The sequence below is a fragment of the Plodia interpunctella genome, chromosome 10, assembly GCF_027563975.2.
Source record: "Plodia interpunctella isolate USDA-ARS_2022_Savannah chromosome 10, ilPloInte3.2, whole genome shotgun sequence".
NCBI classification, from domain to species: Eukaryota; Metazoa; Arthropoda; class Insecta; order Lepidoptera; family Pyralidae; genus Plodia; species Plodia interpunctella.
Genome location: NC_071303.1, coordinates 7,192,562 through 7,211,267, shown reverse-complemented (window position 1 = coordinate 7,211,267; position 18,706 = coordinate 7,192,562). Strand labels below are relative to the sequence as shown.

The 18,706-nt window shown below is 34.2% G+C and overlaps 2 protein-coding genes across 3 annotated transcripts; one reads left to right on the top strand and one right to left on the bottom strand.

The window, feature by feature from the left end:
• Positions 1-25: 25 nt before the first annotated feature.
• Positions 26-14,074, bottom strand: Pdi (Protein disulfide isomerase). Its single transcript, XM_053750920.1, has 10 exons — positions 13,796-14,074; positions 13,405-13,602; positions 12,866-13,137; positions 10,163-10,330; positions 7,229-7,338; positions 6,833-6,953; positions 4,567-4,733; positions 2,257-2,422; positions 1,155-1,244; positions 26-727 (listed from the first exon to the last, which is right to left on the bottom strand). Exons 1-10 carry the CDS (start codon positions 13,941-13,943, stop codon positions 680-682), a joined length of 1,488 nt encoding a protein of 495 aa, XP_053606895.1. The 5' UTR covers positions 13,944-14,074; the 3' UTR covers positions 26-679.
• A 446-nt stretch (positions 14,075-14,520) lies between these two features.
• On the top strand, positions 14,521-18,479 carry LOC128673221 (uncharacterized protein). 2 transcript variants are annotated; one of them, XM_053750925.1, is made up of 7 exons: positions 14,521-14,803; positions 15,096-15,150; positions 15,645-15,723; positions 16,179-16,286; positions 16,789-16,980; positions 17,335-17,502; positions 18,144-18,479. In XM_053750925.1, the coding sequence occupies exons 3-7, from the start codon at positions 15,645-15,647 to the stop codon at positions 18,446-18,448; spliced, it is 852 nt and encodes a 283-aa protein (XP_053606900.1). In that variant the 5' UTR covers positions 14,521-14,803; positions 15,096-15,150; the 3' UTR covers positions 18,449-18,479. The 2 variants fall into 2 exon arrangements, with proteins under 2 accessions (XP_053606900.1, XP_053606898.1); XM_053750923.1 differs by lacking the exon at positions 15,096-15,150.
• The last annotated feature ends 227 nt before the right edge of the window (positions 18,480-18,706 follow it).

Here is an 18,706-nt window from a genome sequence, read left to right as displayed (position 1 = left end):
AGATAGTATAAATAAAAAGCGCATATTATTTATTAATTTTATTTATTTATCAATTTCTGTATCCACAATAGATACACATATGCAGGTTTGGCAATTCAATCAATATTTACACATTGAGAATTATGTATATAAAATATGGATTGAGATTAATTCCATAGAATTCCATGACATAAGAATTTTAGGTTACATTTTCAGCACCTTGAAACAAACACAACATTCGACAAAATAAAAATTACAAAAAATAGATTAACGTCACAACATCCGTTTTGCCTTATGTAAATAAAATCTATTTATTCTTGTGATGAAAACACCATATTCACGTTTTATTAAAAATATACTTACAAAACATAACATTGTTCGATGTAACACAACTTGTACTAAGGAATGTTAAAGAATATACCATTATGATACAGAAATTATAAATGTATTGTACACAAACCGAGTTATGTTGTCTGTTCATACATATTAAATTATGTTTTTTCCGAATAAATAGATTGGGGACTGAAAGAGTATTGGCTGAATATCAAAGACTTACATAACGAGTTCCAACGTACAACCTCAACATAATTTAGAGATAACAGTCTAGCGAATGAAATGCAAACATTAGTGTAGTTAAGTATAAAAGTAATTATAATCTATACAGGCCTATGCTACGGAAGTGTCATAAGAGTTGATGTGCTTATAACTCATCCCTCGCCGGTGCCTCCTCCTCTTCTTCGAATTCACTCTGTAAGGAGAGCAGACATTGTTTATTTGAGAAGTTTTTGGCTTTGTACCAAAGAATGATTGAAGCAATGATGAATGTTTAGAACATTCTAATTAATTAGTAAATTAATCAAATGTTCTTGTTAGAAACGATTATGTTTTAGATTGAACTAACAGCCAAAAATCCACGAGTCAATCTTGTCCATAATAACGGAATGCACTGTTTAATGTGTTAAGGCCAATTACTTCCGGCAGATTTATCTAACAGTTAGTTTATCTGTCAGGTTGCAATAAGTTATATTTTATCAGAAAGTGAAGAGACAGTCTTTTAGTCTGGCTAAAGTGGTGTAAATTTTAGTAAGAAATCAGTATCAAACGAAAAATCAATACAACTATTGATTAAATTAATATATATCGAAAGTAGAGACAGAAGAGGAAAAGTGACTCACCACGCTGGGAGTGGGCTCCGCGCCCTCGCCGTCAGTCTCCACGAACTTGGTGAGGCCGGCCAGCGTCCTCTCGCCGTTGTAGTCGCGCACCTACACCACACAGGACATGTAGACACATCATTTAATGCCGGCTATACACTATCGCCAAACTTGGAAGCCGACACGAACATTGCGTGGATTTTACGAAGCTACTTTGTAAAAACCAGCAATGTATACCGAATCCGCTAAAGTTTGGCAAACTGTCGATAGTGTTTAGCCGGCATAATAACCTCACAAAAATATACATACAATCGTAGACAGAGAAAATATACTTAGTTTCGTAGTATAAAATGTAGTTGAGTTGCCTTTTTGTGAGAATGGCTTTATATGCGGTTTGTAATACAAACCGCTAAAAACCTACGCATTAAGAGTCACCTTCTATGCATAATAAGGACAACTGGGGCACGCAATGATATAGTTACATACAGTCCATTATTTGTAACTGACGCACTCTCTTAGAACAAGTTATAGAACACTTTTTAAAGAAACGACGAATATTTACCCCTTTTTAATATAATATTTATCTATGGAATACAAACCACATTTACAGTTATTATCAATACCTAAATAAAAGTTATTATGTATTGGGTAATGAATCTGATATTTCACGGTTATTGTTGTTATGAGCTCAATTATTGGTATTATGTTAAGCGATAAGAGCTACATTATTTATACTATGCAGAATTCAAATCGAAAATGTAATAATTCATATTACTGTATTAATAAATAGGGGAAATTAATTTAAAGGGATTTGAATTTTTTTTCCCCAATATATCACCATGCCTTGGGGCCCAAAGCTGAATGTATTAGCGCTGAAAGTTTGGAAAAGATTTTTCCGCAAACAAAATAAAGTATTATTTTATTCAAAGTGTCATACATTTTTTTCTTTAAAAATATCTCAGATTGAACATATGAATTTTTAGAGAAAAAAAAAGGATCCTACCTGTAAATATATCGTTTGTTATCTACTTTTAATTATATACTTGACTTTATCTAACTCAACCAATGTTGAAATTTTGCACACATGTAATTTGTTCCCGTAGAAAACTATAACATATATTACCTGGTTGTCCTTAGTGTAGAGTTTGATGGTGGGGAATGAGGTGATCTTGGTGTGCTCCAGCTCGTTGACGGTGGCGTCCATCTTGGCAATGATGACGTCATCATCTTTCTCGAAGTGCTCGCCCAGCTTGTCGTAGATCGGCGCCAGCTGTTTGCAGTGGCCGCACCTGGAAGACAAAAGGGGTAGGATAAAAAAATGTTTTTCTTGTTAAATATAAGGTAATACAGTTTTCACATAATTAATTATAATTAGCCTATTTAGCTTATAATAAAAAACTACCCTATTTAAGCGAAAAAATGTAAAGAATAAGATAAATCGGCTTACAAAGACAAAACATTTCTTCAGAAACAAATATGACACTTGTTTACGTCAAATTTATGCTACTATAATAATACTTTAATTTCTCTAAAGCTACAAACTTCCGTCTATACCCAATAATGAGATAAAAAGGGCTGCCGATTATGGTATAGGTATGGCATATAATATAGGTACTTGAGTGCTCCGGAATAGGAAGTTCGTATGTTGTTTAAAATGAGGCAGAAAATATTATGCCAAATTCTTTTTCTAACTTTTAATCTCTTGCATGACAATATCAATATAGTTTTATTGGTACGGCTAACTAATTTTGAAGGGATTTTCTATGGTTGGATATTAAAACATTACTTTCAAGTTCCAAAAAAAAAAACAGTATAATACCATATAATAATATAGTATACTACAATACATATTCGGGAATTTAAAGAACAACAACACTGTTAAACAATACATTATTGTAATTTTAAATAATAGTAAATTGGTTATTTATTGATTGACGCGTCTACAAAACAATCACGAATATTAATTGGAAACAGTTTTCTTTATCATTGTCCTTAAACCCCTGACCCTGATGAATAGGTACACGTCATGTCATCGAAATAATCACGAATTGGCAACAATGATAAAATCTGCATAATAGGTATTTTCCGAACCATTGGGTGGCGACACCGACATGAATTTATTTAGCTCAGTGAATACGTCCTAATGAATAGCTCTCACAGACAGCGCACTTGGGCAAACAGACGTGACGCAAAGACATTTGGATCCAACCTAATAAATAATAACGTAGGTATCCTTACATATAATAAAAAGAAGTAGCGAATGTCTGTATGAACGCGATATAAACTCATACTACCGGCCAGATTTTCATGTACGGTTTTCACCAATAGATAATGTAATAAGTGTACAATTTATTGTGGTTTTATGCGAGTGAAGACGGGTTGGGTCGCTAGTATAATATAATATAAAAGTTGCGACGTTATTGTTTAACTTTAAAATCTAATATGAATCACACTACCTATACACATGTTTAACTAATTGTAATGAATATGAAGCTGTTGAACCTGTTTTTTTTTATAAATATATATTTATTTAATTTCTATTCCTATTTAATAAAACATTATAATGTTCGTGAAAATGAAAATGACTTCACGAAAATCATATGAGAGTAGATATGTCTCACTCTCAACTTTGCATGATCCCGATTGAAAAAAAAAACAAAAACATTTTAGGACGGCACCTCACACTATAATGCCAGAATCTAGTAAGCCATAATTGATTACTATCAGAACAATCAGCGTATCGTAATATTATATCAATATGTAACATGAACTTGACACAGTTCACATTCCAGTTAAAACAAAACATCACGTAGATAACAAAAGGTGTTTGCGCAAATTGAACAAATAAGTGCGTGAAAGTTTTTATTGAATAATATACATCTGACAAAAATATACATTTATGAATTCAAACAATATATGTTAAAACAGGTGCATGATTCACGTTATATGAGTTGTCTAATCGAAATATTACGAAATCCGATGACTGCTTCGGCTGCATATAAGCTTGAATGACATATAGTGTAGGTGAAAGGAGGAGACTTTCAGAAAACACTTTTAAAAACTTACTGTCAACTGTGTGAAGTGAAAACGAAACGAGATTTCGCATAATGAGCTTGTTAATAATAGGTACTTTCGTTTTGAAAGGCAATCTACGCATGAGTATCATAAAATGTTTCGGGAGTAGCTGCGCTTGCGATGCGACTTTTTGTTGAAGGTTTGTTTACATTTGTCTCAATCCAAGATGAATAGGTTAAGTGCTAACCGCCATAAAGTCCCTTTTGATTTGGACGATCACATATATCATACACTGCTACATCCTTCTGTCACTAATCACGCGCCCGGCCCAATTTTGTGCTTTGTATAAGATTAGGCAGATTCGGCCAAGAAACTGTCCATCATCTATAATTTTCTTGGTCTTTGTAGTGAGACTTACCATGGTGCGTAGAACTCCACAAGCACCTTCTTGCCCTCATCGAAGACGACCTCGTCGAAGTTGGTGGCGACCAGCACCTTGACCGGCTTGGCGTTCCAGTCCGAGGGCAGGTCCTCGCTGAGCAGGTGCTGCTTCAGGGTGCCCGCGAAGAAAGATTGCACGAATTCCTGTTACAATCATATAAAATTTAGTTGCCATTACAAGTCCAGTAGCCGCACGTGTGAGGACTCTTTCTTCTTCGTGTCGATTTGACTAGGTGGTCTATTATATAGTATAGTAGTTTTGACCAGAAGTTAGCCACGACCAAGGCATTCTTTGTACACTGCATTAGGTAATTAGGGGCTTAGCATTTCCCCAAAAAGATTAAAAGCCTTTTTCCCTTTCCAACCTTGAAACTGCAGTTGGCAATATGGAAAATGAACTGTAAGTTAGTCAATGTTATGTGTTAAACCCAGTAATCACATAGTCATAGCATTTACTACGGCCACGAACCGTGAAGCGATACACGACACACGTCTGATAACAACGGCTGTGACTGTGAATACATTACGCTCCGATACAGTTATAACTGCTTCACTGTTACAATTTTGTATAGGTAATCATTATCGTGGTGACTTTAGAGCCATGCCATTACTCAGTCGGACCCTGTCGTTTTGACGTGCGATAACTGGCAGAAATTGTATGGAGATTGGACGTACGTCAACGGACGTCAGTGTCAAAACGAGCACGAGTTGTAGCCACCTAATTAATTATTTAAATAAAGTTTTTTTGCGTCTGGCTGGATGAAACATACGCATATTAATTCTGAATCGATTAACAATGACGAAATGGTCCGATTCGAACGACTAGATTTTTTAAGGAAAAAGTCATATTTGATTGTACATTCGACAGTATATCAACCAATGCAAATTCATTGCAAATTAGCAACTATTACTGCGGTATAGAGATCCGTGCTGGGTAAGTTATCATGCAGTTAAAAATAGCAGAAAAAAATACTCTATACTACTATTACATATTATATAATTACACAACAGTAAAAATAGGTCATTGAGATTTAATAAAAAGTTGGCTAATATTGTAATACATATGTAGTATGTGTAAGTCATAAATGAGAAAAATGTAATATAAATTGCTAGAACTAATGAAATCATCGCATAATTACACGGTCGCTAATGCGAAACACGTCCCGTAATCTCTGTTCGGCAGCATACATTATTTTGTATATTTAACTGGCTATTATATGCTTGCTCGATACAATCTGTGTACCGAATTATAACAAAATGGATAAATTGCTTAATTGCCGTGACATAACATTTTACGGTACTAATGAATATTACATTATATTATGAGATAAACCACGATTTGAATACTTAGTTAATGAAAAAACAATGTGTTGTTGCGACACAAATTAGTAATTTTTTTGCCAGATATTAAAATCATTAAGAAAATAAGAAAGAAATTAAGAGAAACAAACATTAAATCTGACGTAATAGACAAGGCGACCTGGAGCGAATTATGAATAATTTCACTAGCATTTGACGTCTTATGATAATCGCTATTTAGAATGCAATATTGTTATAGAGTCCACAGTTATAGAGAGATTGCAATAATGCTTACATATTTTCCGCACATACTACTAAAGTACTAAGATATTACTTCTTTCCACTGTTGATTAAACCAATGCTGAAATTTCAAGCGAAAGTAAAAAAACCAAACATTATTTCAACAGTAAATGCATACATCCTGTTATGGGGATAAAATCTTCTAAACCGATTTTGAGGATATATATTTTTTTTTCATGTTGAACTAAATTCCGTGGATCGATAATATAAGAATAAACCGAAAGGTTGTACAAAGTCTATACTTCGTAACCCTTTAAGATCAGGTTTAGGGTTGGGTATGAGGTTTTCGGAATATCTCCACCACCAGATAGCAACCGTCAACACAAATACAAGACAACAAGTAAGATATAATGCCCCCATTTGAATTAGACATTTTCAAGTGTTTCACGATCTTATTGGCTGTTTTGCTGATGTTATAGCTCCTATAACCCGACTCCTCCCTCCCTTATATTGCATGCCAGTAAAATTTCTTGAAATCTACTGGCATGCCAGTTAGTGTATAAAAATGTCTAGCAATTTGCAAGTGTCCCAGCTTCTGGCATGTTTACTTTATGTATTTCGTGCTTTACGTTTTGGTGCCGACATACGTCCGGCGGTGTTCAGAGGAGCTTTACTCCTGTTCGGGTAATTATAGTAGAGCTAACCTCGATGCTGTTGGCGGTGAGTTCGTCATTGGCTGGCTTGTACTTGGCCATGTCTTGTTCTAGAGCGATCAGGCGGGCCGATGGCACTTCATCCTTCTTCATACCGAAGAACTCCAGGATTCTGGACCAATATAAATTTAATGTCATGTCATGCTGATTCGAATTAAGAAACAAAATTATAAAACACCATGAAAGTTAATCTTTATTGATCGATATTATAAATACAGAAGTTTGTGATAGTGAATCTATTAATTCACACTTACTAATTTATACATACACAAAAACTATGGAATAGATTTCGATTAAATTTGAGTAATTAATGGAAAAATAAAGTTGTATCCACGCCTGGATTTACATCCTTTACAATTATAGCAAAAAAAAAGAATAGTATGTTACCTTTGGTGGTCATCTTCATCAGTGTCGATGGCGACGGTCATGATCCTGTCGCGGTAGGCCTTGGCAACAGGCTTCAGGTTGTCGAGGTACTTCTCGAAATCGCCATTCTTCTACACGGACAGAAATGCGATACATTAGTCTATACTATAGTGATACAACTTGTAACAAGGAATCTGGTTCGGTGATTAGAATGGAAAACTTTTTGAATTTAGAGTAGTTGCCATCAAGTCAAATCAGTATTTTTTTTCCATGTGTTAAAAATAAAACATTATATGGGGGCTTGTATGACAGTGGGCACAAGTGAAGTTTTAACTATACTTTAATGAGAACAAAAAATACTCAGGTACAAATAAAGTAGTAACATTAGATTATCGTGTTTCATTATGAGAATGCATTTACACATTTTATTTTACACACAGGCAACTACCCTATTGTTCAAAGGCATTCTGAAATATTATTTTCTATAACATTAAAAAGCTTAATGCAATGTGAATTAATGAAGAAAACTCTTTATTGTACATACACCATATATATATTAAGAGATAATGTGCTATCTTAAATAATCAACAAAAAATAAATGAAGTAGTACCTAATTAAAAGTGACTATTCTTAAAATAATAAGACCGTATCATCGATTATTCTAAAACCAGAGCATCATTCATGTGTGAAACGCAATAATATGGTTCCGTTGGAATTCGAAAAAAAAAAGATCGCTATTTTGCGATTGTCCGCGTATTATATTTATTTACAATCAGTCGTCCCGTCCCGGATTCGCACGAGTAAGACCATAATAAAGTTTAGTTTTAAAGAGCTAAGTATACTTAAGGACAGTCGGACAGCGGGAAGTGACTTTGTTTTATAATATGTAGTGATATCACGAGACATCGAAGGGTGCCAACCAAGGCGCGTGACAAAAACGCTGCGGGAGGTTTTTGTATGTCATTGTTTCTATGTAATATTGCTGGCGCCAAGAATTTCTTTATCATTTTACTAACGGTCATTCCCAATAAACTATCCATTATATGCGATAGATTGCTGCCAACGAGAGCGTCCCACAGAAGCTGATAAACGCTGTCCAAAATCCTGTCAATGTATTTACTTGTAAGTGCATTTATTACGTTTGGATGGTCTGACTACTATTTATAACTAATTTAATATTGCTATTTAATCTCTTTCTTATATATACAAAGAATACGAAAGTTTAAGAAATAAAGAATAAAAATAAGAAATAAAAAAAAGAAGAAAGACAATACGATTAGAAATACAAAACCGATGGCTGGCTAGACACTCATGGAGGAAACCGGTTCCGAGACATCCGTTAGCAGCTACTCTTGGACACCGTGCAGTCCTTTTGAGACAATGGATAACGACATACAGAACAAATTCTCTTTTGAAATCAGTTGCAATAAAAATCTATGCATTTTACAAATAATATTCTAGGCAATATTAGTTGAAGCCGTTAAAATTACTAGTCAAAAGGCACTTGTTGTTTACACTGTTACTAGACTGGAAGGAATGTCTTGAAATAAAAGTTCGTTTATGGATGTATTAGCGACCCGACTTCTTTTGGGTAAAAGTATAATAAATCATATACTTAAACCCTTCTCAGGAATAATCTTTCTCAGGGATCACACTATACATATATTGATGAAATACGTACAGAAATCCGTCCGATAGTTTTCCGAGTTTATCGCGTTCACACAGACAGACGCGAAAAGGGGCTTCTTTTTATAATATGTTAGGACTTACAATGCATAATTTTTTGATTGTCTGGTTATATTAATACTGTAGTGACGTAGTGCGTGGAGTCCTTGGCGGAAGGCGCGGTACGTTGGGTTCAATCACCCACGATCAATCGCGTTTTTAGAAAAAGTGAATAAATTTACTATTTTTAGAATTTAAATAGTACCCACATAGCTTGTTATGGATTAAGCGTATAGTAGAAAAGGGCAAAAACCCAAGAAATGTAGGCTTGATGTCGTTAGAGATGATGTGTCTGACAACTAAAGATGCCGAGGACCGTGTGAAATGGTAAGAAATGTGGAAAAAGTAAGAAATCGAAATCTGGGCTCTTGAAAAACGCCGAAATGAGAGTGGGATAAAAATCCAAGCATTGGATAACTTGACGTGCGATTGACTGTGCTAATATGAACCATAGAGAAAAAAAAATACCGGTACAGAACACTGACCTCCATTTAAAGGAGATGCAAAAAGTATGCCACTTTTTATTGCTCAGTCTAATTCGATGGACAGATAGTATTGCTGAACAAGTGAGCATGTACTTTCACACGGCTCATGACCCGACCTGACGTGAACTTTCTCTATTCAATGTTATTCCCATTCAAGAAACTATAACTTAATTTATTCGTTAGTGTACTCGCTGTATTTTTTTTTTAAAGTTACAAATTAATGTTTTACAAAAATTGAGTTATACTATCAACAATATGAATTGAGTATATCATACTCCATTCATACTGTTGATAGTATAACTGAGCTCTGAATAAATGTCCATTTATAGATTTATTGGTAGCTTTAGAGTGTGTACTGTAGACTAAAATAATATTAACATTTTCTTTTGTTAAAATCAGCTTCCCCTGAAATATAATAAATATAATGACAATAATCGTTATGAATACCTTTGAATGTCGAGAGCATCTCTAGGCATCGATATTATGTGTCAGTCAATTTCTATTTTAATTACACATAATTTACAATAGAAAGGGAAGATGGTAATCTGAAAACATTTTTTACAGCGTGCATGTTGTTTATTTTTATTTAAAGTTCAATGGACTAATAAATATTAACGACAGCTATAAATATGGCTCTTTTTATGTTATTTTTATTACAGGCAAAATGGCGTAACAGTTTTACACATACATTCATCATTATAGTCATAGAAGGAAGTAAGAAATGATGCTCTGGAAGTAGACTTACCTTGGACAGGAAGAGAAGGAGATGGTATTTGATTTGTCCACCGAAGATTTTGGAAGCAGTCTCGTGGGAGAACTCCACAATGGTTGGCATGCTGTTGACAAACACCCATGACTTGAACAGGTCTTCGTCGAATTTCTCAGCCTCATACTTGACACGGGGCTCTTCAAACTGTTGACAATAAAACTAGTTATATTTCACAGTAAACATATTTCATTTAGCATTGGCATTCTTTAAAAAGATGTGATTTTTTTATCTGTTATAAGTTCGAAGTTTTGACTCAATCATTGTTTATTATGAGTCATATCACACACAATACACAGACAGAATGTTCCCTAAAATTAAAAAGAATTTATCAAATATTTAAATTTTGTAATAATTTAGAACATGTGTTAACATGTCCTCATAAAATCTATTATAACAAAAATATGAATATGGAATATGAAGAAATAATATCCTATCTCAGGTTATGTATAAAATATGGTTTTCTTCTGCTCAGACATATCGAATTTCCATTTCTCATCCATATATTGCATGCCTAATAATAATGTATCAAAAACCTTCAATATTTTTGTAGTTTTTGCAATGTTTCATAATACATTAAATATGGGTATCTAATCAATTCGAGATATTGGCACCGGCCGGCCGGCACTTGCGGAGTATGATAACGTCACTCAGACGCACGTGGCGACAGCAACGTACACGCACACATGGCACACGTCATATACCTAGTCATAATGAAAAGTAAAAGTAGAGATCAAAATCCGAAAATTAAAATTTAACTTAACCTTAATTTCAATTTTTACATCTGTATTATTGTACAGATCTATGTTTGACAAATACATTGATTGATTGAATTAGTTGAAACATTTTTAACAGATATGATCTTATTTAGTCATAACATTTTGTTCTAAATAAAGTTTAGACTTTATATTTCTTTTGTATACCATATCATATATCAATTCACACATGATATTTCCTCCATAATACCTACTTATCATTCATATAATAGACTACAACATAAAATTTTAAAATATGAACATGTTCAAAGATAAGGGCAACAATCTTCTTATCTTGTTTATATTTGGACAGCCACCAAGCATTTAGAGCAGCAATAGGATGTGATATAATTGTCACACAATCAGAAAACAAACCAAATTATATAGGTACTTGAGTTAAACAATTTTTAAAGATGAATTTCTAATCTCTCATGTCTTTTCTGAAGAATAAGAATTTTCTAAATGGAAATCTCTATCCTCTGTCTGGCCATGGGTAACATGTCAGTAATATCTTCTTCTACTTGGCATGTCGATGACCCCCAACAATCAATAAATATCACAATATTGTAAATTGAAATATTGATTGTCTATTAATTAATAAAATTAGGGTGAACCTGCTGGTTTACGATCAGTTAGTCGATGTCTCGACTTTAAAACGTCATAACTTAAAAAAATGTTGCATTATAAACTAGATGTTGTGTGTTACGCGTAAAAAAACTATTCAACTATTTAATAAACCTATCTTCATAAATAATCCTATTTATCTGTTATTTTTAAATTTAAAAATAATCAAAAAGTGTGTTTTGTTTACTTCACGATCGTTTTTCGTCAGTTTACGTTCACACATTTGCGCCTGTTTACGATCATTAAAAACCACTGAAAAAGGAACTCTAGGGCAATGAATTGAAAGTCGAAATTGTATTGTATTATTTGTTGAAAAAAATTTTTTTTTCCGTTTGACAAAATGAACATTATAGGGCATTAGTGCTGCTTCAGAATAAGATATTTCGCGCATTTCTGTGCATTTTAAGTGCAACTAGGGAATGCATACATCGCAGGCTATATTTTTTTCCAAATCTTCTTCAAAATCACTAATTAATTCTTCAGCACATTCACTGTATAACAAGGTATCTTTTTATTACTATTATTTTTTATAAAATCTTCTTTTTCTTTTCCTCTGCTTTCTTGTGTCATATAAAACTAATATTTTTCTATAGAAAAAATAAATTATCGGTAACAGGCCGTTTCCCGACCACTTGGTTTGTCATTAGTAAAAAGCATTTAATTTTATGATTATTTTTCATTTTAAGCCGATCGCCATCTGATCTATAAAGTAAACATGTTACGATGGAACAAAGTAAATATTAATATTCCCGACAACATCATGCAAGATACTACAAAATCTTAACGAAGATAAGGCCAAAACCGCCCCCTTACGATCACCTAATCGTAAACTGAAGGAAGCTTAGTTTTGTAACGTCTCATGGCGATCACCTTATTTTATAGTAAATTATTAACTTTTTTTATTAAATTTCCACGTAAGAAGGAAATATAACTCTTTTTCAACACCACACACATTAAAGTAAAGGTTAAACCGTATGAAAAACATGTTTTACTGACGATTCAATGTTCACGTCCCACTATTTTTTTCTTAAGATTTGGCGGTAATATTCACGCAAACGCATTGGATAGATTTCGTCAGCTCACTGATCGATAAATAACATATTTGGCTACCGAGACAACTGATACAAATGAAAAGGATAGATGGATCAACACTTTTTATGCAAAATTAACACTTCACGCGCGGTAATACGGTTATTTTAGAGGTTTTTTGTAAAAGTGATCGAGAGCGGGTGGTGATCGGTGAACCGGTCGATTCACCCTATATAAAAAATTTAATTAAGTTACACAATTAATTTTTACTTACGTTTTTGAATAGAACGACGTCTTCATTCTCAGCCTCCAACTCCTTAACAAGCTTCTCATCTTGGACGAAAGCAAATACTTGGTCATCAACAACGGCAGCAATACCCAGGAAGGTCTTAGCTTTAGCTGCATTTTTGTCAGTGAAGAAACCAAAGACAATGACTGGGTTGGCAGCAATGAGCTCTTTAGCTTGCTCAGCTGATGTAACCTCAATGGCAGGGGGACCAGTCTTCTTCTTCAACCAGGCGACAATGTCATCAGCTTGCCGACCACCTGAACAAAAAACATTTTATGCATAATTACATTTACGAGTTATACAGTGTTAACAACCATTAAATGATTGTTTAGAAAACATTAAAATGCCATTTTATGGATGTTTTAATGAAAGTGTAAATATGTTAATCAGTTAGCTGATTTTCAGTACTAAATTTAACAGGACTTCTAAGTGAGGGATTGTCTTGATTTGTCCTCAGATGATTTTCTTGTCCTTCATGGCTAAATAACACCCTGCACAATGTATGAAGGTTGAGAAATAGTTACCAGAATAGTCAATAGGGCTGCCATTCCTGAAGAACTTGAGGGTTGGGTAACCTCGGACTCCATAGTTCTCAGCAAGATCTTGTTCTTGTGTGGCGTCAACCTTGGCCAACTTGATGGGAGATTCTTCCTCTGCTAGTTTTGTGGCAGCCTTGGCGTATTCCGGGGCTAGTGACTTGCAATGACCGCACCATGGTGCATCTGTAATTTAAATACATATTTACTTCCACACGAAATAGGTATACATAGGACATGCATGCCGGATCATGCCGGCACAAAATAACATTAAGTGACGTGTCAATGAACTTTTTATATTGAAATCCGCGATACAACAACATAAACATATAACAGGAATTATAGATTAATAATTGGTATACAAAAAATTCGAACTTACAAAATTCCACTAGAATGAAGTCTGTTGTAGAAACAACACTATCGAAGTTGCTTTTTGTGAGAACTAGTACATTTTCTTCAGTTTGAACCTCGTCTCCGAGCGCAAAACCTAAAAAGGCTATGGCTAATGAAAATAATACTACACGCATCTTGATTATTTAATTCCTGTACTTAGCCTACTCGGAAGACGAAACACAATAAAATGTCGAAAACGCTGCTTCATTCGCTTCGTGAGCGATTTTGACGTGGCAGCGTCTATCGTGTGTTTGGCTGTGATTGGTCGAAACGTTTTGTTTTTTATTATTCTCTTCCGAGCAAACAAAGAAAAATTAACAAAAATTATCTACAAATTTCAATTTCAATTTTCATATCATTCAAAAGTTCTAAAACAACAAGAAATACGAATAAATTAATTCTATATATACTATATCGTATCGAGTTCTATATTCGATTCTGGATTCAGAAACCTGATGTGTGCGGCCGCGCTACAATGTAAAATTAGACAATAGTAACAATAATAGTGACAATGTTTGGGTCACGATGTATAAAACTGGCACAGGACCGTAAAAAGTGGTGCGAAAAAGGGAGGCCAGCCCAGCAGTGCTGTTTTGATTCTTGAGCTAGCTGACGATTCGATCTGATTCTGAATCGATAACTACGATAACATGAAAATATGTCAATTTCATGTCATTGACATCAGTGTCAAGATTTTGACAGTATAAATAAACAAACAAAAGTTAAAACAAACTGCCTAAAGAACGAAACTTCCTTCCTCTAGCTCTAACTATTGATGTATTTGTGTTACAGTTACTGTTGATGTATAGATGTATTTGAATACATCCCTAGTTTTATTACCTTCTAAGTAAAACTAAATCTTGATACTTTAAAAAATGTCTTTCGATGGTGTAGAATTTGATGCAGTGACGAGTACCAACCTTATTTTTTACTATCACTAAATGAAAACACTGAAGCATGAATAAACTTATTTGCAAACTTGGAAATTGCAATGGTAAGTTATTTTTATTATTCCTACTTGATCTTAATCTAAATTTACTAGTTGTACTCATTACAAACTTTGTAACATGGCATGAGTCAAAATTTCGCCATAAACTTGTTCAAAATTAATAGGCTCAAATTAATAATTAATAAAACATTTCACATGTCAGTAGAAACTTATTTTAAAAGGCTAAATAGCGAACACATGTAAATTACTAATACTGGCACTCTGTACTATAGAGATTTATTTTAGAAGTTTTAAAATTGGAAACTATCCAATTTTTATTGTTCTTCCTCATTTCCAGCCCGTGGCCTCATGAGTAAAGATTAAACTTATTAACTGTTTTTCAATTAGTTACAGTAAGTACAAGGTCATTAGTCTATAGCTAATTAGATTTCATTATTGTTTTAGCTTTTGGCACAATCAGTGCTGGCCATGAAACTAAACTGGTATTTCATCTGCCACATCATAATTGCCACATAATTAGAACTAGAATTAATTTCTGTTCTATTTTCCCCACATAATTTGTAATTCCAATTTTTATGTTTCATTTATTAATTATGGTGTGAGAGCTAATAGGCAACCTTAGACCATGAAAATACCTTTGATTAATAAAGGCTCTTTTTCATTCCAATAGGGTGTGTGCTTACTAAGGGCCTGTTTCACATCTTGCTGATAAAGTATCTGATAGCTTAAACATATGTATCAATTAAAAATTATAGTTTCACAATTGGGATAGGGCAAACTGTTAAATAACTTTGAGCAGATTTATATAACAGTTAGTTTTTCTGACAGATTAAAATACAATATCAGAAAGTGGTAAAACAGACCCTTAATATTTTAATTATTTCAGATGCCAGAACTTACTGTGTCCTCCGAGATATATACGGAGTATGACTATAGTACTAAAACAACACCTAGTATAGAAGGAAGTATGTATAAATATACCTATTCCGTTATCCATAGGATTAAGATGAAACTAGCCCACAAACCTTTGACCATGTACAGCCAATGTAAATGTAAATGGTAAGCCGAAGGGCTTACCATTTTTGGGCTGGAAGCAGCACAACACTGCTTAAATTAGTTTCTTTCAGCATTCCTTCTCAGCAGTGGTCGTTTCAAAATTCTAGTAATGCTTTGGCAAATGTTATGTAATTTAGAATATGATCTGAAAAAGTGCATGTAAAGGTCTAATTTCTAAATAAATTATTTGATTTTGACTGAATTTGATAAATGCTGTGCACATCCAGCAGCCAAAAAAAAGATAACTATTCTCAGATGAGAGAGTGATTGATATTACAAAGTAGCTAGTAGTTGTCATAGAAGTTTAGCATAAGCAATGATATAGAAGTTTGAGGAACAAGTAAATTTTATTTGTTATTTACAGATGTGATATCAGAATTCCCATTCCTATTAGTGGAAAATAATGAAGTCAAATATGATGAAGATGGTGACTTGGATATAACTAGACCAAAAGAATTTTCTATTAAAATAGGTAAGTAGGCAAATAATTTACTTAAAAAAATTGTTACTTTATAACCGTGTAAGACTTGGCAGCCTTGCTAAGACACGATTGGCGCGCTTATTTGCCTTAGGTTCGTGATGATATCACTGCCTATACAAGTTGAAAACCCTTAAGGCCAGAGCAGACGGACCAAAAGCAGACAGAAGTGTGAGTGTGGTGTGAATATGTAAGCGTACCCGTAACAAACAATAATGTTGTATTACAAGGCATTGATACATCAATTCCATCTATGTGTACAATTTTACATAGGTCTACCTCTGACTTACATACTTCAACAAAGTGTAAAAAACTTATTTTAACTAACTACATTAAAGCCAGTGTTGCAAGCCAAATGGACACAGCGTCCTTGTTAATTTTCAACTCTTCATTGACAGATAAGAAATACAGATTTAAAGCATTATAAATTATAAATTTTAAGCACTGGCCTCATACACCAAAGTCGTATAAGAAAAAAGTGTCATTTACCTTTTAGAGCACAGTGCGCAAACAAAAATAGCACTAGTAGGGTTGCAAGTATGGCGCGGCGCCTTCTTAATGGGCGACCTACTCATACATTTGGGACTCGGGAGGCGACTGGCTGGGAAGACTGTGCTGGAGCTGGGAGCTGGCACCGGGATCACCAGCTTCGTGGCTGCTATGTACGCTAAGAAGGTTGTGTGCACAGGTATTTATTATTATTTATTTATTATTTTGATACTGATTGGCATTTTTGGCTTCCAATATGTTTGATAGGCTGATTTTTTTATAAGTTTCTGAACTTTATAAAAATTAACTTATATACGCTGCATAAAACTGTATCACATACTAGCTAGGAATAGGGCTGCCATTACTTAAATTACCGATGTTGGGCAAAAGCCCAGACTTTTGGGGTGAATTTAATTTTTCCCCATACACAACTACATTTTGAATCCTCATGATGTTTTGCTTCATCAATACAAGCAATATTTTTTAGTGTACTTAACAAAAAGTAAGCAAAAACAAAAATGATGTAATATTAATCATTGTCACTATTTTCCAGACATAAACCTTGGAGGCATTTTGGAACTTATAAAATTGAACGCTAAATACAATTCCAAGCTGATACAATCTGAGTTCAAAGTGTTGCCTCTGGATTTCATGGAGATTGATTGGAGTGAACAGCTGACGAGGGAAATAAACGATGTTGATATAGCAATCGCTGCTGATGGTATGTGTCCATTCTAGTCTATAAGCGGATGTCTAACTTAGAGGCTCTGCTACAAAATGGTCCTGTAGACAGCTGCGCTGCTGTCGCTAACAACAACAACGTGGCAGATCTATTATATATAGTTCCACATATTGTTGTCGAACTGCCTTAATGGCGCGGACTCTAGGTCTGCATAGTTAATATTATAAATGTGAAAGTGTAGTTTGTCCTACTTTGACGTCAAACCCGGATTTGGTGGAGATAGTTGGTTAGAGAGTGATTTAGGAAACTTTGTAGTGGCTGGAGCTGTGAGCCTAGAGGCTAGTCATTACATAGTATAAAACAAAGTCGCTTCCCGCTGTCTGCATGCTTAGATCTTTAAAACTACGTTACGGATTTTGATTCGGGATTTTTATTGGAGTGATTCTTGAGTAAGATTTAGGTGTAAAAAACCTGCGGCATAGGACTCCAAAATAAAATCATTACGTAGTATTACTTTCGTGAGAAACTTTTGCAAATGTACAAAACAGTATCAACCTACCCTAAGTCATTGCAAATGCACCCGTATTACCGCCGCATAATGACATATAGGATAACTTGGCATACTTTTGCCAATACATACATATATTTTCACCTATCTAAACATCGATTATTAATTTTAGTTATCTACGACGACGACGTGACAGCAGCGTTTGTGTCGACGATACAAAAAATTCTGAATTCGAAACCGCCAAAGACATTATACGTAGCTTTGGAGAAGCGCTACGTCTTCACCATAGAGCATATGGACTCTGTGGCGCCGTGTTACGAAACATTCCTCTCTTTGCTGGACAAAGTTAAGACAGACAACGCTCATTCCACCTGGACAGTCGAGCAACTACCCCTCGACTTCCCTAAGTACTTTAAGTACGACCGCGTCAAAGAATTAGTTTTATGGAAAATATCTTCTAGAAACATTAAGACATAACGCTGTGATATTAAATTGTTATAATTGATGACTTTTCGTTTTATTCACACGATGTTGAGAATATAACCATGATGAGAAACCCAAATTAACTAAAAATGGTTGAAGATCAAAACATTGACGACCACTGGACGACGCAGGTAGTGTGGGGCTAGCACGAATATCTACCTAAATCGTATCTATAACATAACGTTACAAAGAAAAAACATATTGATACAAAGAAAAAAAAGATACCCTACAATATCCTATACGTACGCCAAC

What these genes read in the sequence shown, in the direction of transcription:
- Pdi (XM_053750920.1), bottom strand. Translation starts at nt 13,943, where the DNA reads ATGCGTGTAGTATTATTTTCATTAGCCATAGCCTTTTTAGGTTTTGCG. An exon ending in ACGTCGTTCTATTCAAAAAC is followed by an intron (nt 10,331 to 12,865) that starts GTAAGTAAAAAT and finishes TATTGTCAACAG; the next exon opens with TTTGAAGAGCCCCGTGTCAA. An exon ending in GATGAAGATGACCACCAAAG is followed by an intron (nt 6,954 to 7,228) that starts GTAACATACTAT and finishes ATATTGGTCCAG; the next exon opens with AATCCTGGAGTTCTTCGGTA.
- LOC128673221 (XM_053750923.1), top strand. An exon ending in AGAATTTTCTATTAAAATAG is followed by an intron (nt 16,287 to 16,788) that starts GTAAGTAGGCAA and finishes TTTACCTTTTAG; the next exon opens with AGCACAGTGCGCAAACAAAA. An exon ending in TAAGAAGGTTGTGTGCACAG is followed by an intron (nt 16,981 to 17,334) that starts GTATTTATTATT and finishes ACTATTTTCCAG; the next exon opens with ACATAAACCTTGGAGGCATT.